Source organism: Chamaea fasciata, unplaced genomic scaffold (genome assembly GCF_029207755.1).
Source record: "Chamaea fasciata isolate MVZ Bird 193981 ecotype frontalis unplaced genomic scaffold, bChaFas1.0.hap1 SCAF_1, whole genome shotgun sequence".
In the NCBI taxonomy this organism is placed as follows: Eukaryota; Metazoa; Chordata; class Aves; order Passeriformes; family Sylviidae; genus Chamaea; species Chamaea fasciata.
In genome coordinates, this window is record NW_027094086.1 from 38,313,705 (window position 1) to 38,335,300 (window position 21,596).

The 21,596-nt window shown below is 39.3% G+C and overlaps 1 protein-coding gene across 1 annotated transcript; it reads right to left on the reverse strand.

The window, feature by feature from the left end:
- Nucleotides 1-431: 431 nt before the first annotated feature.
- Nucleotides 432-12,865, reverse strand: UBXN2B (UBX domain protein 2B). Its single transcript, XM_066180913.1, has 9 exons — nucleotides 12,736-12,865; nucleotides 10,187-10,287; nucleotides 8,600-8,671; nucleotides 6,930-7,089; nucleotides 5,377-5,454; nucleotides 3,928-4,037; nucleotides 3,324-3,461; nucleotides 3,009-3,170; nucleotides 432-859 (listed from the first exon to the last, which is right to left on the reverse strand). Exons 1-9 carry the CDS (start codon nucleotides 12,859-12,861, stop codon nucleotides 697-699), a joined length of 1,110 nt encoding a protein of 369 aa, XP_066037010.1. The 5' UTR covers nucleotides 12,862-12,865; the 3' UTR covers nucleotides 432-696.
- Nucleotides 12,866-21,596: the final 8,731 nt, after the last annotated feature.

Here is a 21,596-nt window from a genome sequence, read left to right on the forward strand (position 1 = left end):
CAAGAAGAAAAAAATTCATATTTATTTTCATCACAAGTAGCACAACTAGAATACAAATAAGAACATTCTGTTATAGTCTGCAACAGCTGACGTTTGCATCTCCTGAAATCATACAAGCAACAATACAAGGAAAATGACATAAAAACTAGAATATAAATATTATACTGCACCATGAAACACTATAAATAGAACGTACAAAAATTATATTAGGGCATTAATTATCTGTAAACGTATTAAGAAGAACACCTTAATATTAATACAGTTTGCAAGGTAAACATAACCTACAGTCTAAGTTTTCAAATGGCTGTTCGTCAATGCAGCATAGAACATTTCCATAGTGCAAATCTTACCAACTGTATGAAAGATACTGTCCCCTTCAGAAAAATGCTCCTTTCCCCACCCCCCTCAAAACAATGAGTCACAAAATCCTATCTCATTTCACATTTATTATAAGATGTGGTTTGAAACATACTAACATACAGAACCTTAATTTTAACACTGAAAAATGGCTGAATAATGTTGAGAAATTAAAATAAAAAAAGTTAGATATGTTAGAGCTGGAAGACATGAAATCCAAAAATATGATCCCTAGAAAAGAAGAAATAAAAAGTGGCTGATATCTCCTTTCTTTCATCTGCTGGAAACATATTGTATGACAGTACGGCAGGGTCCCTATATTGTACAACAACCACAAGATTACTTTATTTGCTGGAGAATCACAGTGTTAAGTATATCTGCTTCTTGTAGTGTCAGGCTTTCATCTGTTAGCTCTTTATTTGGAAAGGTGGTCACAAGAACAAAATCCGTTGTTGCAAAAGCTGGACGGGACTGGATAATGAAATCTCGAATATGCTTAATCCTGTGAAAAGGATACGGACATGAAAATTCTGTATGATTCCGTCTGACACACATCGCTGAACATTAAGATGACCAGAGGAAAAAAAACCACCAAGTAGACTAAACCACTAAGTAAGTTCTGGATTTCACATTTCTCTTTGATACAGATGACTAATGACTATAGTCTACTATTTTTTTGGTTCTTGCATTAAAAAAACCCTGAACAATTATAGTGAATGTTGCCTGTTTTCTCAAATAACAGAAACAAAATTTGTAACGTGAAAGTATATTGCATACTGATACCTAACACAGGAAGTCAAGTAATATCAACATCACTGTGCAAAGTTTCATTATTAATTAGTGTATTCCAAAAAGGTGAAATCATTAATGGAAGAAAGAATCTTGAAATATACAGTGACAGTGAAGAGAAATCAGAGAGGAATTATTAATGCACTTCAACAGCAAGAGGTTTCCCCTACTTTCACGTGGCAGTGAACTTCTGAACAATAGTTAATAAAACAGTCACATAAACAGTATAAAAGAATAATTTAATAAGACATAGATAAAAATAGTGTTTTAGAGATAAAATCCTGAAATTTGATTTTTTTCTATTAAGACATTAAGCTGAGAATAAATCTGTGAAGATCTTTTGTAATTAGTAACTTGGCAAATTTACTGTAGCCAAATAAGCAGGGATTTCAGCTTTCTATATAGTCTATAAGGCCTATGACATTAATAATGCCCTTTAGCAGCTGATTTTGATCATATATATGGCAAAGATAACCATAAAGATTCAAGAAAAAGTTAATAATAATTAAACAAGCTCCTGTCAACACAATCGAGGTTGTTACAGTTGTTACTGGCAAGTTTACCACTTCTACCCTTCCGTGCAGACAGAAGAACACAAAACTCAGCTTCAGAGCCTCCCAAAAAGCCCGATGGTTTGTCTCAGCCACTTCTCAGCAGATGCAGTGAAGAAAGGATCTGGGCCTGAACTCAGGATATATTACCAGGTCTAAACTATCAAAAAATACTGCTGTATCTTCCTCCCTACTGGCATCTCAGCTAAAATTTCCTCTCTGTGGTCTGTGCATACTGCCAGGTAAAGAAAGCTACACTTTGTCCTTATTCTGAGCCAGGAGGAAAAAAGGGAAACAGATTAGCTCTCCATGTAACAATATTAACATGGAATTGGGTCCAGGCTAACACCATCCCCAAGTCAGGATTCAAGCTGCAGCCATGTTCTAATACAACTGTGCAGATTTCAAATTAAGGCTGGCTTTAACAGTGCTTAAGCATGGGTGGAACTGCTGCCCAAATCTCACCCCTCTACCCAAAGATCTCTCAGCAGCGGAGAGCAGAACTTTGCAGAACCTTGCACTAAAACAACCTCTAAGGCAAATAAATAGGGTCGGCCAACACCATTTGTGGCACTGGCCCAATGTCAATAAAATTGGTGCCAAGCTCTAATCAGCAAAGCAACTAACAAATCTAAAACCTCCATCAAGTTCACACACTGCCAATTCTTAGGAGATGACCATCCAAAACAGAAGTTGGTTCTCAGGATTATGTCCAATCCACATGCTGGAATTGCAAATGGTCATGAAGTGTCTAAGTACCCTTCTGCACATGGGCTGCAGTCTACACTTACAGCCAATGTCATGTTTTGTTACAGCTTAGGGTATAACAAGGTAGAAAGCTGGAATTCTTGATTATGGGCCACAGCATTTCTCTGCCCATAGTGCAGATTGTATTCCAGTTGAGACCACACACTTTGCAATAAAGTGCTTTCACAGTGTTTCCCAAGTCATCCGCCTGGTCCTCCCAAGGAGGGCCCAGGGCTGGGATGACTACAGAGTGGGGTTATACAGATTTCAGTTGTCCTGGGAACCCTTATGGCTTGTACTATGTCCTTAAAAAAATCAAAGGACATAACTGGCTACAAAAGTTTGTACAGAAGTTGCAGTTATCAAATATATTGTGTTTCCAAGTACAGAATTGTTGACAGCCAGTTTATCATGTACCTATGTAATGAAAGTGACACAGAACTATACACTTCAGCCAGGCTGGTATTTCCCCCGTTTTGATGTCTTCCTGGGACTCATTTAATGACAAAGCACAAACTTACTGAAATAGTTACTGTTACCTGCACTGATGCAGAATAAATTTACCTGTGTGTTTGATTAAATCTTTGTATTAACCGGCTTCCATCTGCTAATCTAATTTGAATTTTAGTTGCTGGCATGGAATCATCAATCAGAACAGGAGCATTAAGAATGGATTTCTCCTCCTCCTCTGGGGAAGAAGGTGTGCTGACTATTTCAGGTGTAAGGCTATAGATTGGAAAGAAAAAACAAAAAACAAACAAACCAGATGTTACTAATGGAACCACGACAAAGTAGTCTGAAATTTTCAGTCACAGGAATGAAACAGTATATGGACACAGAGCACAGAAAAGATCACAAAACAGATCTAGCTTTTTTCACCTTCCAAGTTTTTGCCCTTCGCCACTGAAAGCTTTGAATCGCAGTCTGGGCTTCACGTATTCCTGTTCTTGGTGATCTTCCATATCCAAATTTACCTGGCCACCATGAACAAGTCGCTGCAGCTCCAGAGGAATTTCCCTTAATTACAAAAATAATACATTACAATAATTACACTTTCAATTACATTCTGAACTGCAAAAAGAAATCATCCAAAAAGTACACACACAGTATGAGTCAATACTAATATTCTGTTACTTTGGAAGTCACATTCAATTGTTTTATGAATTGATTTCATCCTAAAAGAAGAAAAAAAAATCAGTGAACTAACAGTCAAAACCTACAACATACTGACAGCTGAATCATAGAATGAGCTAGAAAAAAAATGTGTATATTAAAGCTGTTGTAACAAGTACCATTCAGAGTTAAACTACCAAAGGCACCAATGTATTCCAAATTTTTAAGTGCCCCATGCATCTGGTGACAAATACAGACTATATTTTATGGATTCAGGAAAAGAAGTCTGGAGCTTTTAGTGTGTGGAGAAAGGATTTTTCTTCATTTCACTTCAAAGACATACCTCAAAAAAGTTGTCATTTTAACTTACCCTCTTTTAACAGACTCAAGAAACTGAGCATTTGTTGGATCTGAATAGGATCTCAACTCGCCATCATCTAAACTGAATCCGTTCCTCCACAGTTTCAGCAAAATCTGAACCTATGAAAAAAAAACAAGTAAAAAAAAAAAAGTGAAGAAAGACAAGTAAGGCATAACAATTTTATACAGACTAGTTATAGAAATTTTGATCTGCACTAAACAGATTCTGTACAAGACCACAAAACAAGAAAGCAAATGACAAACTAAGAACAATTTATTGCACTGTAACTGTCATTGTTAGATTATCTTTGAAAAAGCCCAATAGTTATAGACTATCTTCTTCTAGACCACTTTCCTACCTCAGGAAAAAGAAACTCTAAATCTGCTATCCATGACAAAAAGTATGATACAGTGAGGGTGTAGTGATCTTCACAGTGTTCAAATTACCTTCAAAAGCAGCAAACATTTTTATTGAGATATTAAGAAAAAAATCCTTGAAATGACAAATTACTGCTGATACATTGCTTACAGTAAAACCTATACTTTCCTCAAACTATTACATGCTGAGCTCCAGCAAAGCTGAAAGTAGCTCCCTTCAGTTCAAATGCTAAGAATCCGGGAAACCAGACTCCTTTGCTCCCATCTTATTTTGCTACATCCTACCTGAAAGGTCCAGCCAGGCCCTTTCAGCTTCAAAACCTGCACTTCTCTTCCAAGTGCTTTGCCATCCAGCAAAACCAGGCTTCCCCAGTCAGTATAACTGGCCTTCCCTTAGAGAACTATTTATGCTCCCTGTCATGGAAAGCCCACTCCAACAAGAATCTGGCTGGGTACAGCTGGCTGTTACTAGGAGTAGAAGGATTACTAAAGAGTAGAAGGCAGCAGCTCCATGTGTGGCATGACAGCACCCCCTAGCCAGAACCACATCCTCTGGCCTTAGTATTTGTTTCTAGACAAGCTGAAAATTTGCTTTAGCCATTCACAAAAATAGCAAAATGCAGAGAACTTTGTTTCTCCCCACCCTCTCCTTCACATCCTGCTTTTTCAGTGACAGGAAAGAAAGGCCTCAAACCTGCTGCTTCACCTTCCCTAGAATACATCCATGCCCTCCAGTTTGAGATGGGCTGCTTTGCAAGCCACAACAAGAATCAATTCCTAAAAGGATTAAAATGTTAGCATAGCTAAGAGAATCCAAGACAACACCTGGTGGAAAGTAACTGAAAAGGAGGTGTGCTAAGTATTTTAAAGTAATTTACATCTGGCAGTTCCATAATGAAGGCCATATGGGTATCCAATAAGCATCTCTACAGAAACTTCAATTTTGACTGAACATGTAGCTAATATTTAGATTTTTTTTTCCTCATAGACATAGTTACAGCAATACTGGCATTTCAAGCTGTAAACATCGTTAAGCAGGCCTCTGTTGGAGGTTCTGTTTTCTGCTATGAATTTTACTTACATCCTGATTTTCACCATATATGTATTCAGAGTGCTTTTGTGAGGAGTCACCCAATCTGTATCCACCACCAGAAAATGACTGAAAAAAAAGACAAAGAAAAGCTTGTAAAATAATAGTTTATTAAAATTCTTACCTAGAAAAAAAAAAAAAAAAAAGAAAACAAGAAAAAAAAACCATCCACAAGCTTGCTTCTGTGACAAAAAGCAAATACTGTTCTATCATGTATTTTCTAAGTGGAAAATTATATCTAGCAGCCATACTCAGGCTAAGCAAGCTTTGTGACATGTTTCAGCTTCTGTTTTGTACACTTTTTCAAATATAAGAATCACAGAATACTTCAGGTTGGGAGAGACCTTTAAAGGTCACAAACTTGAATGTTTCCAGGAATGAAGCATGTACCACTTCCCTGAGCAACCTTTTCCAGTGTTTTACCACACTCACTGTGAAAAATGTCTTTTACATCTAGTGTGAATCTACCTTCTTTTAGTTTAAAACCTTCACCCCTTGTCCTACCAAAACAGGGCCTGCTAAAAAGTCTATCCCCATATTTCTTATAGGCCCCCTTTGAGTACTGTAAGGCTACAATAAGGTCTTCCCAGACCCTTGTTTCCTCCAGACTGAACAATCCCAACTCTCTCAGCCTTTCCTCATAGGAGAGGTGCTCCATCCCTCTGATTATTTTGGTGGCTTTCCTCTGGACTCACTTTAACAGGTCCATGTCCTTCTTGTGCTGTGATCCCAGAGCTGGATGAAGCACTCCTGGTGGGCTCTCACCAGAGTGGAGTAGAGGGGCAGTATCCCCTTCCTAACCCTGGTGCCCATGCTTCTTTTGATGCAGCCCAGGACATGTTTGGCTTTCTGGGCCATGAGTGCACATTGCTGGGTCATGTCCAACTTTCCATCCACCAGCATTCCCAAGTCCTTCCCCAGAACTGCTCTTGATCCCTTCGCCCTCCAGTCTCTGCTGAGACTGGGGGTTGCCCTGATGCAGAGGCAGGATCTTGCATCAGGTGTTGTTGACCTCATGAGGTTCCCAGGAGCCCACTACTCAAGCTTGTCCAGATGCCTCTGGATGGTATCCAAGACCTCAGACACGTCAAAGGCAACGCTCAGCCGGGTGTCACCTCTAGACTTGCTGAGGGTGCACTCAACCCCACTGTGTTACTGATGAAGACATTAAACAGCACTGGTCCCTCTATGGATACCTTGTCATCAACCTCCACCTGGACACCGAACTGTTGACCATCACTCTCTAGGAGCAATTCTATAGGTAAGATTTGGGATGCAAATTTAGTCTGGTTTCTTATTTAATCAATTGTTATTAAAAACAAAGCATATAATTACATTTCATGATGATTTCTAATGATTTCCTTTGAAATTGTGTGGTTCTTTCTCTTTGTTTTCTATTGTCTGTTTGAAAACAGACAATATAAAACTGTGTAGAGCATATCTGCTATTTGCAAACCACAGAAAGAGGTACTTGCTCTCCTGTGGTTTGGTGAATTTCAGAGACACAAATGTAAAGAGAGATCAACATATTTCTTAACTTTTACCTTGGCTTTACTGAAATCACCAGATGCCCTCGAGGCTTCATCTAATGGGACAGCCCCATGTTCTTTTGCTTCCTTGAAGAGTTCAGCAACAATTTTACTCGGATTATTAGAAGCCCCAGAAATCTGTAATCCTCTATATTCTGAGTCACCTGAATAAAATCTTTAGAATAGTAATGCAGATAAGCAACAATGCTTTAAATAACAAGCACAATTTTTCTTTTTTCATCAAAAGAAAAAAAAATCAATGAACAAAGAGACAAATTTGGCACAAAACCTCTTCCCTCTGATAAATGTTTCACTTGGTTCTGACCTTCTCAGCAATCCAAGCAGCACTACACCAAAGACATTTGACTAACAAAGAACCAAAAAGCCTTCTGGAACAGATCCCAAAGATCAGACGGCAAGGCCGTAAGTTTTAAGTGAACACAGTCCTGCCGGAGCTGGGCATCTTGTGTGGCTGTCACCTACTCCCAGAAAGACTGATTTCCTCAGGGGTGGCCTGTCATGGGACTGTGCCCGGATTGGATAGAATGTTAATTCACAGCTAAGACCACCTTAGCAGAACAAGTATAAAACTGTTCTTGGAAAACCTGAACAGTGCCACAGTTTGATTTTTTAACTCAAAGATCTAGCATACTTCCATTCCCAACAGCATCAGAAATGGAAATTTTAAAATAAATATAATTAACCTTTCAAGGCATTTTAAAACCTACAGAAGCTGTTGTGAAAGCTAATTTGTTGCATTTTTTTCTTCACAGCGCCATTATTACCTCTTGAAGACAAAATGTTAAACTACAAATAATTCTGTTCAAAAGTGTATCTGTTTGATGATGAAGATCAAGATATTCCTTGAGAATTATCTTGAAAAAGGCACTACAATCTCTAAATACCATAGGAATAGATGCTGTAAAGAAATGTGTATATAAATCAACATCAGGCAAACCTGAATGTTTTGCCATTGGTTACAGGAAGTGTTAATAACTAATAACTGCTTTCCACTTTCCTCAACTTTTACACTTAACTACCTGGGGTAAGGCAAATCAATTAATCCATGTGAAACTGTCTCTCAGACCAATACCTTCACAAAGTGTTGATTCTATATTTTACAATTACCAGAAGAGAGTATTGGGTATGAGGGTATTGTACAGTCATACTGTTTTTATAATACCACATAACTGTCAATCCCCGAGTAACGTCTCCTTTGTACATCAATCTGTGTTTATGACCCCAACTACCATTTATATGGAAAAATCCTTAATTATTAGATTTAAAATAATGATAGTGGTAAGGATATGAAACAGGAATTCTTATCAGAATTCGTATTCAAAAAAGAAAGGAAGTATTCAAATATTTGAGCAATAGACACACAGAACATTTCAGGGTATTCAGAAAGACAAAAAAGTTTAAGAGTACAAGTGTAAGTTACAACATTTACGACCACACAGGTTAAGGGATCTACAGGTCCTACATTGCTCCAGCCAGATTCTGCTAAATATAATTTTACAGCAACAGCATACAGCTAACACTCTAATTAAAGTCCCCTAGCTCTTTGCAGGACAGACCTAGCTCACATGCATTTTGAAATATAAGGGAGCAAAGTGTGAATGTGACACAAATCCCAATTATTTTCACAATTGTTAAATTACTTTTTTGTTTTGTTTTAAAAATACCTTTGGTTTTCTTTGTCATCGCTCATGCTTCTCTCTGGTTTTCTCAACCTTTTAAGAGAATCCAGTTTAAGACTGCCAAGAGAATAAAAGAAAACATGTGAAGATGACTGGCACATAAACTTTGTATCTAACTTCTGAAACTACTTCTTTTCCAAAAACTAGGAATATTGAGTTGTGTTTTCTGGTTTTGGGGGTTTTGTTTAGCTGCTTGTTTGTTTTGGTTTGAGGTTTTTTTTCTGAAGTGCACAGCCATGAATGCTTCTCAGTGAACAAGGAAGAAAGGGCACATGTATGGCAGAGTCATTTTGCATTAACAGTTGGACTGGGATGGTCTCCATAGGTCTATTCCACCTGAACTGTTTTTTTCTGGCATAGAAGAGCAGCACTGTTTCCATGCAATTTACGCACTGCTCTCACCTGAGAGCAAACTGAAGTCTACTAATTAATCTCTTCCTTCTCACACAGATTCCAGTATGAATGCCAACAAATAGCAAGTTGCCAGCTGTCACACTGAAGTTTTTGAGATATGGTATTACAGCCTCTCCTTTGGTTGGGAGTCGGAAATTCTAACTTCATGAGATGTATGGGTAAATGGAGCTGTTTTCTTTATTTGTTTGTAAACTTAGTTCTATGTAGCTGGTTAGTCAGTATAGATGGTTTCACTAAATGAAACAAAAAACCTCAAAACCCCCACACTTCCAAGTGTCGCATACTCTGCTAGTCTCTCCTCCTGAAGAGATCTGTATTTGCAGTGAACTTGAAGCATAACTGGTGACTAAGACCTTTTCTGTTGCCTGACCTCCTTTAACACAGAGATCCATACTGGCAGCAGTGATTCAAAAACAAACCACAAACAAGACTTGTTATGGCATCACTGTCAGTAGTTTTATAAATATTTGTCTTCTTTAGATTATTTTTTTAAAAATTAAAAAAAAAACCTGGCAAGATACTTTTATTAAAAAAATCCAAGTCTATGCTGAGTATTCAAAAGCTATGTGAACTGCAAACCCTGCAGTTCAGCAGTGTTTTAGCAAATCTGGACTGAAATTCAGATATGCGTCTTTCCTTCCACCTGCCCAAGCAAAGACAAATTCATTAAGAAGCCCTTATTTCTGTCACCCCATAGGAACCTACTAAGGAACCTACTAATAGTTTTTAGAATCACTGTTTTTCTTATCAGGCACTGCCATAAATACAACACTGAAAGCAGCTCACTTGCCAAGTTTCACACAAGCTGCCAGTTTACTGAATTTTGAAGGAGCAAAGAACTGCAGTAATTTTCTGATACAGCACATTTCCAAATTATGTCTGTGTAAAAAAAGAGCAACACAGCATTTTGCTTGGAGCATCTCACGTGAAGTGGGTTTTAAGTGTTTTGGAATACCAAGTGGTAAAAAGGCTCCTAAATAAATATTAAAAGCATTCTGAAAAGACAGACAATGCATTACTGCAGGGATTCACAATTTTTGATTATGAATTGCCGTAGATTGCTTTTAATACAAGGAGGGGATCAAGCAGGAATGACAAAGTTTGGTGAGGTAATAAAACACCAATCCACGCATTTCTGAGAAACAAAACAGATCTTACCTCTGTGATGCCTTTGGGTTACTGATCTTTGTAGCTGTTGGCTTGTCAGAACACAATGACTGTCTTTTAGCTTCATCTTCATATAACTCTGCCAAGGCCAGCTGTAGGAAACAGAACTCTTTTTTGTAAGTCAGTAACTCTAGAACTACATATAGAATAGAATTAAGACAAGAATTAATGTGAAAAATGCATCTCTCCAGAATATTAGAAACATCAACATGAGGAATCCCAACTAAAATTCAACTTCCTTCATGTTAAAAAAAAAACCAACATCAAACGACACAATGCTTAAATGCCATTAAGATTTGGAACTTGTACTCTGCTATCCTTTGGTTTCCACTGCTTCACTGGCTACGCAAAACCTGTATTAAATTCAGAGTCACAAGAGTAAATGCCCACAGAGAGATTAAGCATCAGCTCATTAATGGTAACAAATTGAAATAAAGCAGCAACCTAACCCTCTGATACAAGCAAATAATACATTTTACAAACATTTTACATAGAAATGTAAAAAAACATAAGTCAAATAAGCTTATACTGGGATGAAGAATAAATTCAGCCTTGCTGGTTGGAATTCAAGGCATCGCTCCACAAATACTCACACAAACCCCAACAATTGTTTAACAAAGATTCCCAAAATGCTGCCATATCACTGGCAAATTCATTCTGAGAAAGTTACACAAGGGACATGCAATGTCATTTCAGCAATCTTTCTTTTGTCCTGAATAAGACTGCACTCTGTCAAATCATCCTCAGTTTTGTCGCCATACCTCTCTGCTCACACTATTCGATTGACAGTAACATTTTATCATACAAACCAGAAAAGGTACTAGGCTACAATTTCATTAGTTTTATGCAGAGGGGATACACATTAAAATAAAATGAAACATCATCTGTCCTTGAAAACATACTGCTATGAACACAGGGTATTAATCCCATATGATTTTTTTGTTGTTTTTATAATATTATGAGGTATTTTCTGCAGAGAAAAAGATAAATATGAGGAATTATATCCATTAAGAAAATTAAATTGAGGAAAGAGAGCCAAAAAAAAACCTGCTGAAGACCTCTATTCCATCTGAGAATAGAAAAAAAAATATCTTTCAGATATGTAAAACTGATGGGTAAGTCATAGACAACATACCTGGTACCATCCCTAATCCAAGAACTGAGGGATGCTGAGGGAGCACAAAAGGGCATGGCCAGGCTTCTGTGCTTTCCTCATAGCCTGTCTCGAATTGCGGCACCACAAATCAAGGACAGACCCAGGCGGCTGCTTCCTTGGGTAACACTTTATCAGTAAGTATCTGGCCAAAATGCCAATCTGCTACATTTGACTGAGACCTTACTGACCAAAAGTATTAACACAGACTTTACTACTGTTACATATTGTAACAATAACAAAGCAATCCTGGAGAATAACACAACAGTAACCCTGGAGAAGGCTCCAGAGAGATCTCACTGAGGCCTTTCTGTACTTAAAGGAGGCTTAGAAAAAAGACAGCTACTTTTTACATGGGCAGATATGATAGGATGAGGCAGAATGGTTTCAAACTACAAGAGGAGAGATTTAGATTAGATATTAGGAAGAAATTCTTTACTCAGAAGATAGTGAGGCATCAAAAGAGATTTCCCAGAGAAGCTGGGGATGTCCCTGGGTGCGTTCAAGGCCAGGTTGGATGGGGCTCTGAGCAACCTGGTCTAGTGGAAGGTGTCCCTGCCCATGGCATAGGGGCTGGAATTAGATGATCTTTAAGATCCCTTCCAACTCAAAGCATCCTATGATTGCAGCAAAATTAATCTTAAGAAGAACCTATGAAAATTTTAAATAGTAACCAAGAAAAAATCGATACCCATCTTTCTCTGTTAATTATGTATAATTAAATAGAACAGGGGCAGTTTCAATTACTAAGTTTCACCTGTTTTCCAATAAATTTCTTGCTGAAAGATTTTGAACCTTCATAAAGTGTCAAATCACATGCAAAAAAAAAAAAAAAAAAAAAAAAAAAAAAAGAGGAATACTGCTAAAAGGGTTTGTAATTAATCATTTGAGTACCAGTGCTGAATTACATTTGTGATCACACACTACTTTCCCCATATACATCTGGGAAAAGATCTTGTCTTTAGTCTTACACCACATCTGCAGAGACTGACATTTTCATACGGGGCAAGACATTCCTATCAAATAATCAGGAAATGTAATAGCATGGCAATAACTTCAAGGACAGTTAAAACCCAGCTAGTGAAGCATGGGGAGAGACCTTCCCATTGCCTGGAGAACTGAGCACACGCCGTTTCCTAAAGGGCCTAGTGCTCTTCCATAGGCGTCCTCCCCTCCCCAGCCTCAAAATGGGCGTGGGAGCTGAAGGAAGAGAAGCCCGCTGGGCTCAGAGGGCACGGCGGGGCAGCCCGGGCGGGACCCGCACAGCGCCCTCTCCCCTCAGGGGCGGCCCGAGGGAAGGCCTGGGGCGCCCCCGAGGGGACGCGGCGCTCCGCCCGGCCCGGCCCGGCCCCGCCCCGGGAGCGGGGCGGCACCTCCGCCCTCTCACCTGCAAATCCCGGGCGCTGGGCGGGCGGCCGCTGCTCCGGGGCTGCCGATCCCTGCGGCCGCCGGCGGCCGGAGCCGCGGCCACATCCCCGTCCGGCTGCGCGGGCGCTGCCCCGCCGTCCGCCATCTTGTGGAGGCGGTGGCGAGGGCCGGGCGGGGCGGGGCCAGCGCCGCCGGGGCGGCCGCCATGGCAACGGGAGGGGCCGTGCCGGGCCCCCGGTACCGGCCTGGGCCCGTTGGGGTCCGGCGGCCCGATCATCGGACTCTTACAGTGCTCGTGCACTTCGGCAAACAAAGTCATCAGCGTTCTTCGTGGCGAACTGCATGGCTTGTCTGTCAGTACCCAAAGCCCTGCTTGCTGGTTGTATGTCTTGCTTCTCACGCTGCTCAGTCTGCAGGTGCAGTTCTTCCCTCCATTTGAGTGAGCCGGAAGTCAAAGAGTTGGTGGTTGCAGTCGCCCGCTGCCAGAATTGCCTGTCACAGAATCAAATAGGCCGACCTCTGAAATCATCGAGTCCAACCTGTGACCAAACACCATGTCAGCTAGACCACGGCACAGAGTGTCACGTCCAGCCCGTCCTTAACCACCTCCAGGGACAGTGACTCCACCACGTCCCTGGGCAGCCCATTCCAATGTCTTATTCTCCTTTCTATGAAGAAATTCTTCCTAATATCCAACTTAAACCTCCCCTGGCTCAGCTTAAAACTATGTTGTCTCATCCTGTTGCTGGGGAGAAGTGGCCAACTCCTACCTGGCTACAACCTCCTTTCAGGGAGTTGTAGAGAGTCATAAGGTCATCCCTGAGAGTTCTTTTCTTCAGCCTGAACAACCCCAGCTCTCTTAGCTACTCCTCATAGGACTTGTGCTCCACACCCTTTCCCAGCTCTGTTGCCCTTCTCTGGATCCTCCTCTTTCTCCCAGTCACTGCTCCGATCTACTGACTTCACTCCTGGTGGCTCTTGTCCAGTCAGACCTTTCATTTTGGGATTGTCTTCTCTTTTCCTTAAACGGCTCCTTTTCCTTAAAGCTTAGCATGATGCCTTGTTTTATGGGGTGTCTCTGCGGTCATTTTGGGTCGGCTGTTCTGTCTGTGTGCCTTCCAAACTCCGTGTGTACCTCCAGCCTGCTCACTGGTGGGGCAGGGCGAGAAGCAGAAAAGGCCTTGATGCTGTGTAAGCCCTGCTCAACAACAGTCAAAGCATCATTGTGTTACCAACACTGGTTTTCAGTCACAAATCCAAAGCACAGCATTTATGGAAAATTAACTCCAGCCTAGACAGGGTGAAGAACTCTTGACTGTGACTGGAAAGCTGAACTGCAGTACTGTGAAGCTGTAGCTGGAATAGCCTGCTAACCATCCTCAGTTTTCTCTAGGGCTGTTCAGCTCAAACGCCTGCTGTTTTCTAATCAATCTCTCTAGAAATCCTGTTGACACTGGATTACAGTCCAGAAACACTGGTAATGGTGGCAAGTGGAGCTGGGATCTCATAGAACTGTTTAAGTTGGACTGTTAAACTGTGCACTTCATGCCTTCATAGTCAGCCAAACTCTCAGTGAGAATGCAGACAGAACAATCTGCCCCAGCCCACAAACAGCACAGGAAAAAACATATGATCTGGTACCCAGATCCATCTCAAGGGTCAATGGTGACACTGGTGACACTGGTCTCTACACTGGTGACAGTATAGTTCTTACGGAGTATGTAGATTTGAATGATTTTTTTTTCCCTACAGAACTATATTGTGTGCTTGACAAAGAGGAATGGCACCACTGAGGAGATATATTCTATGTATACATATTTATATAACATTGCATATATAATACACTTCATGCAGCACCCACATTCTGAACTTTATATGTTGATGATGTATGCCTGAAAAGAACTCTTTGCTTGATTTAGGAAAAAAAGGGAACCTGAATAGAAATAGGATCTTCCCTCAGCTGGCTTCTGTACTTGAAGCATTCGTATGAGCACTATGACAAGCACAAAGCTTTAGTCTTGTTATTTCATTCAGCCTTCCTTGGGTTGATACATGGTGTGCAGCTGCTGTCTAAGTCAAAATGTCCTGTGGTGATGCAGACTGAATTAGGAGAGAGGATGTCTAAACTGTAACCACTTTAAAAGCCAATAACTTTATTATAAAATCAGTTTTTTATAATTAGATGTTCCATATTTTGACAGGCATATCTTCCCTAAACATTGGCATTATTCCTGTCTGTCTTTCTCTGTGATTGCCTCCTCTGCTTAAGGCTGTCAACAACATTTCAAGAGATCACCTGAATATAGATCAGTACATAATTATTTTCTCAGTGAAATTTATATTGTCACAGATATCTGGAAATTTAAATTTGTGCAACCCAAGCATCCATTTTAATTTGCATAACATTATTCTTGTGACCAATGTTTTCTCACACAACTATAGATTTAAAACAGTTAATTACTACCTGGCAGCTCTTGTTCTTTAATTAAATTTGGTACTGTATTTTTCTTTATGTCTAAAATAAGCCTCAACTAGCCTAGATATTTTCCTCCTAGAGACTAAAAGTAGCAACATTTACAATCTTTTTGGCAGTCAGGGTTTTTTCCCCAAATTTCACTACAGTGTCAGTGCTGTCCAGAAACAAGCATAAAACCACAAGTAAAATAAAATAATAAATAAAAAATACATATATAAATGGACAAAACTCTCCACGCTAGAGTGCAGAGAATGCAGATAAGTAAGACAAAAACTTTTAAATGCACTTCTGAAGCCCCAATGAACTATAATATTTTCTTGATTAGAGAACTTTTATCTCTCTTACCCAAGAAGCAAATTAGTAAGTGCTGAAATAGCATTTGTATTTAAATTAATTTGCTTGTTTTTTTGCCAAAAATGCATAGTCCTTTAAAACTGGTTTTGTGACTAGTGGGCAGCAGGGAATTCCCTGATGCTCTTGCTTCTCCATGACCTTCAGTCCCATGAAGCTTGTGCTGGAAAGGGAGAAATGCAATCAGGAGGGCATCTGTGCTTTGTGGATGTGAAGTAAACTGTGTTAGAGGGAAATTTCCCACAGAAAATAATTTAGGAACAAGAAAAGGCTTGGGGTGAACACAATGGGTTGTCATGGCCTATGGTCAAAATTGTACCAGCTGTTTTGCGGCTGATAACATTGTATGATAAATTAAAGGAAATTTCTTAGGGGCTGAGAGATTCACATTTGTATTTAAAAAATAAAATCACCACCAAACACCAAAAAAACCAGAACATAGTCTGTTAAAAATCTTCACGTATTTCTAATTTCTGAAGCACTACAGTTCTTAAACTCAGTATGTTAAAACAGGACTTTTGGTGCTGTTGAGGTCTAACGTTCTGCTATTTCATCATCATTTCAACCTAGAATTACTTTGGCCTAACTCTGCAATTTGTATTGGATTTTGTTACAAACTTTATGTTACAATAACTGCAAAAGAGCAGCAGTGTCTTCATTTCCCTGCTCACTTTGGTTGTCTCCAAATGTTTCATCAGGGACAGCATTTTGGTTTTTGCTGGTTGTATTTATCTAGGATGATGAAAAGATTTAATAATGTATCATTCAATTATGAGATCTATAAATGACAGGTATTTGGCTTCTACTTGATGAGAATTGCACATAGCAAAGTTTTCTGTCAAAGCCTAAGCAGTAGAATAAAATGAGAGATTAAGAGAGGAGAGAAACAAGAAAAAAAAAAAAAAAACAACAACAAACCCAAGCAAACAAAAAAAAACCCCTATCAAAACAAAACTAAACAAAACAAAAACTACTCCAAAACTATGGCTTCAGTTGTAGCATATGAGAGCACAACTGTGCTGCTTGCAGTAACAGTGGACAAATGAGGCTGGCCACTTCAATACATTTGAAAAGAAAGTACAAGTCATTAGGATTCCAGACAACCTTAACCTTGCAGTTCATCCTATGTGAGCAAAGGGTTCAAGAATGCTCAGGAGGCAACAGGGAGCATTGAGGATATTGGGCAAACTTTCTGCATACAGTATATGTGAAATAAAAACTAAAGTAGATATTTTATTTTATTTTTAAGGCTATTTTGAGATCAAGCCTCTCTGCTTTTCCTGCAAATGCTCTGAAAATCAGGATATTTAAATTCATTCTGCCAGTGCTAATGTATGTTTATTTCATTTTGATGCTCCAGTTGCCATGCCCTAGCCTCTGTCAGGGGAACTAATGGGTGCAGAGACAGAACAGACAAAGATGAAGGTTTCAGAGGTTTGACAGTTTGTCTGTAGTGAAGCAACTGCTGCAAACCAGATTTTTGAGACTGCAGTAGGAAAGCATCTTGATGAGGAAAAGCAGTGAGGACGTATTTACATCACTGTGAGAGCAAACCTACAGGCGGGGTCTGCAAAAGACCTTCCACTGCTTCTGCTGTGGAGGGAAGCTGGAAAGACAGACCTATTAAACAGTTCAACAGAACTAAAGAAGCCAAATACCTACAAATCTATATCATGCATTCCTTATTTCCATTTCTCCCTGTAGATCTCCTCCCATTATATCCCTCTCCAGTTCCAAGCTAAAATATCAGCTTCTTCCTTTCTGTCCTCCCTTGAGGCCATTTTAGAACCTCCAGCCTCTTCTGTAAGTGCCATTAGCATTTTTGTGTCCCCAGTATCCTTGCACTGTAATGGCCCATGTCCCCTGCCATGTGCCTTAGATAGCTGTTTTGACCCCTCACTTGGATCATGGACATCATCTGCTGAGTCTGATCCAGAGCTGAATGTACGGCTGGCTGCCTCCCAGAAGAATGAACAGACTTCGTTATCTTTATGTTTCCCACTTCCAGTGCATGAATAAGATATCTCCACTTCACTTGGGCATCTATTTGGTAGATTTGGCTATCTAGCAAAAAGGAAGTAAAATTGGAGTATATATATATATATATATATATAGTCAGCTAAAAATAGAAGATGCACTCAGCTGGATTGGAAACATACTTCTGGATGTAAATGTGTTAGGTGAGATGAATCCTCCCTTAGAAATGTCACAACAGGTGAATCATAGTGTGTGTACAAATCTATTCAGAATAATTCACTGTGCTGATTAATCCAATTTTTTTTCAGTTGCAAAAATATGATGAGCTAGATAGCATGTAAAAAAGTTATGCAAACCAGGAGTCAACTCCCTGGATCCTTTCTATTGGTTTCAGAGTGAGGTTTGCCTAAGTTAAGATTTAAGAGATTTGGATAAACCTCTTTTTCTGTTCTCCTTAGATGAAATTACATCAGCATAAATTTTTCGGTGGGGTCTTCAAAGAGTTTAGGAAACAACAATCTTTCTTTCTAATGCCTCCCCAAATATTTTTAGAGCTTAAATGAAGTGCTAAGGGAAAACTTCCTACCAGCATTACAATGGAAAAGATATGAGGTACCAGCAGGTGGTGCTGATATAACAAGTAAGCAGGATCCGTGGGATCAGCTTTAAAACCAACATTTCAAAACTTTCCTTTCCAGCTGATACCATTATCACGTCATTTTCCAATTTTAAATATTGACATCTTAGTGTTGTGAAGGCTAAGAACTGTAGCTGTCTACCAGTGCCACACAGGTCTAGGTTCTATATACACTGAGAACAAAAAGACAATATACAGCATTCTGTTCCTCCTCTTGTTCAGGCAAACAGGTTAAAAACATGTTACATGGCAGTCATGGAAATTCTCAGAAGTTTTGGCAAAATGCTACTGGTGAACTATAGGTCAAGTTGAGATGGTTTCTTTACCTTCACTATAGTTCTCAGCTGCGTGAATACCTTTGTATTACTTCAAACATAAAGAGACATGCCTGAAATGTTGCATTATATGGCAGGCACTTGAAAAAGAATTTGTAGAGAAATAGTCTCTGCATAGAATGACGTCCCTACCACTTCAACTTCTTATCTGAAGTGGGATAAATTACCCTGTAACTTATTCAAAGAAAAACGTATTTCCCACAAAGTCCTCTTAACGCAGGTGTCCCACAGTTACGCTGTTGGGGAAAGCATCAGTTGTCCTTGGGGTTTTTTTTTTTCCCTCCTGTCTGTCAGAGCAGAACTTTACCGTTAGGAAAGGTGAAATTTTAGGAAACATCAGTTAAAGTTCAGGTGACACATTATAAGGAATTTAATCCCAGGAAGTATTATTTTGTTCTTTAATTTGCTAGTGATAATTGCAGTGCATGTATTTGTTAAAATTCTGTTTCTTGTAAGTAGAATTACACACAGTTCTCATGCTTACTTTCCCATTACTTGCAGTGAGTGTTGTAATATTTGATGAAGTCCCCACTTCTTTTGGAAACCCCTGTGATTCTGTCTTTGCTGTTGTTGTTTTTCTATTTAAATAAAGATCCTAGTTGCAGAGTAATGCTCAGAAAGATGCATCCAGTAAAAAAACCCCCCACATTCAACTTGTGTTCTTGACCCTAAGGGATGCTTATTCCTTTTGGTCTTTGTTTCTCTTACCCTTTGTTATGTCTTAGAACACAGTTTGACCTGACTTTTTTTTTTTTTTTTAATTTGGTTTTTTTTTTGAGACTGGAATTAAGAATATACCTGGGAATGTGGGCCCATCATCCCCATTCATTTAAGCTTCTGACCTTTAAATCAATGCAAGCTCTAGAAAGTCATCTACAGGCATCTTGTCCATGCAGCCTTTCCTTTAATTTCTGAATTTTGCATTTCTCATCTTTGGCAGTTCTTTAATCTTCCCTCATTGCTGAAAGAGTAAATGGAAGCAATGAGGAGGGAAAGAAGAATTAATGGAGGTGAATAACAAGAGACAGCTGTTGGCTGCTACTTCACAGCAACAACAGTATCTTCTAGGCTTTCAGAGACAAATTATAGAAATCTGAATCTACAAATCACCCTCCCATTAATCTGCATTAGTGGGGGCAGCCCATGGAGTCCCAGAACCTGCCGCACCTTACAAACTGAGAGATGATGAACACCACCTGTGACATTTCAGTGCATGTGAACCTTGGAAAAAGACATCACCTGAAAAATGTCTATAAAGAAAGAATCCTGGAAAAAGAGACATCTCCACTGAGTCTTTGAAGTGCTCTGTACAAAGCAAAAGCAGAGGAGTTCAGGAAAGGTCACTTGCTGTGGCATAAATTGGTAGATTGATGCTTGCAGGGTTCTGTAAACTAGAGTAGCTGTGAGTCAACTACAGCTTATTTTTGGAAGTAAAACATTTTTGTTCCATTAATTCCCTTTTTTAATATCAGATTTATCCCTTGCTCAAATTGGGATGAAAAATTAAAATCTTGAAAGATATTCATAAACAAAATTATGTAGGTCACTTTTTAAAAAATTGATTTCTTCATTATTTAGTTTAGATAGCTTGAAATAGCTTGAATTTCCAAATAAGTAGCTTAGTAGATTTGAAGTATCGCAATTAATAATATGCTAATAGATATTTTGTCAGATTCAAGATTTCCTGGTTTTCCCCAAAACAGTTTTAGGGACAAATATTTTTGTTGAAACCAAAGCCCTGCCCTCACTAGCATGTCAGCTGTGACAATCTGGCGCTGCAGTCAAAAAATCCCTCTAGTGAGAAATTTCTGCTCAACTGTATTTATAAGAGGGGAGGGTTAGGTAGTTCTGCAGTCCTGCTGCCTTGGTTTTGCCTACAGATAACTGAGAAAATACTCTTGAGGTTCTCCAAGTTCTTAATTTAGAAAAGCGCCTCACCTGAGTCAGGGCACTCTCTTTTCATGTGCCTTGCTGTGGCACTACATTTGAAAGTCTCTGATGTGAAATCATATTAACAAATTGTGGTAGAGCTACTGAAAGAGTAAGGTAAAAATGGTTCTAGGTTGGACTATGAGGGAGGTTTGTGTGCACCCTGGTGATGCTGGATATACTCCTATTCACCATGAATCTCGGAAAAGCTGCTGGTTGCTACAGCACTGAAAAGCAACATTAGCAGGGCTTGCATTATTAAAAGAATTTCTGAAGAGTTAATTCATACTTCTGTTGTGATTTGCTATTGAGGAACCATAAGCTGTTCATGGGCCTATGAGTCTTCAAAAAACAAGTTGTTGGGAGTTTCCTCTAGCGTGTTTATGTAAACCTTGATTTCTCTCTCTGATTTGTTTTGTGTTTAAGTGAAAAACACTTTAAAACAAAAGGGTCTTTAACACTCCACATTTTCCATTTTACTGTGTAATGCTGCATGATGATACACTAGTAAAGGCAAAAACTTCCCAGGATGGATATTTCAAGGCCACACAGTTATGAGCCAAACTCCCTGAAAAGGGAGTCAAAGGGAAAAAAAAGGGAGCGAAACTCCCTGGAAAGACTCTTCCACATGGAACATTTTACAGAATCCAAATCTCATGGGTGTCTGCACAAGGAGGCTGTAGGGGTTTTCGTTTCTTGTTTTAAATTACTTAGTAATACATGGTATCAGTTTCTTTTTCTATTGGATTTTTATTCAATTTGCTATCAAAACTTTTCAAATTTGGTTACTGTTAGGAACTGTTGATTTGTTAAGGTTTGCTCTTATGTTGCTTAACCCTCATGACTGTACATTCAGTATTGCTAACTTCACCAAGTAGCTGGCATTGGCCTAGGAGCCAAAGATATTAGCAAGGTTTAGCATTTTCAGATGTGCAGATATTAGTCTAGCAGAGCCAGAGCAAATGCTGTGGGTGAGCTTTATCAGCACACCTCTTCCAGGAGAGAAACAATAACAAGATAAAGATCTTTGATCAACAGAGGGATTTCTTTTGTAGTGACATCCCTGGCATGGCACATCTGTGAGGCAATTAGATGCTGCATTTGTATTAGGAAACAAATGAACTGATTTTTATTGTGAAAGGAAAGGGAAAAAAATACGGTGAATTTCTCAACAG

Excerpts from the sequence above, each read along its gene's own strand:
- UBXN2B (XM_066180913.1), bottom strand. The coding sequence starts at position 12,861 with ATGGCGGACGGCGGGGCAGCGCCCGCGCAGCCGGACGGGGATGTGGCC. Across the intron at positions 10,288-12,735 it reads CCAGCGCCCGGGATTTGCAG|CTGGCCTTGGCAGAGTTATA; the intron begins GTGAGAGGGCGG and ends TGTTTCCTACAG. Across the intron at positions 8,672-10,186 it reads AACCCAAAGGCATCACAGAG|TCTTAAACTGGATTCTCTTA; the intron begins GTAAGATCTGTT and ends TTCTCTTGGCAG.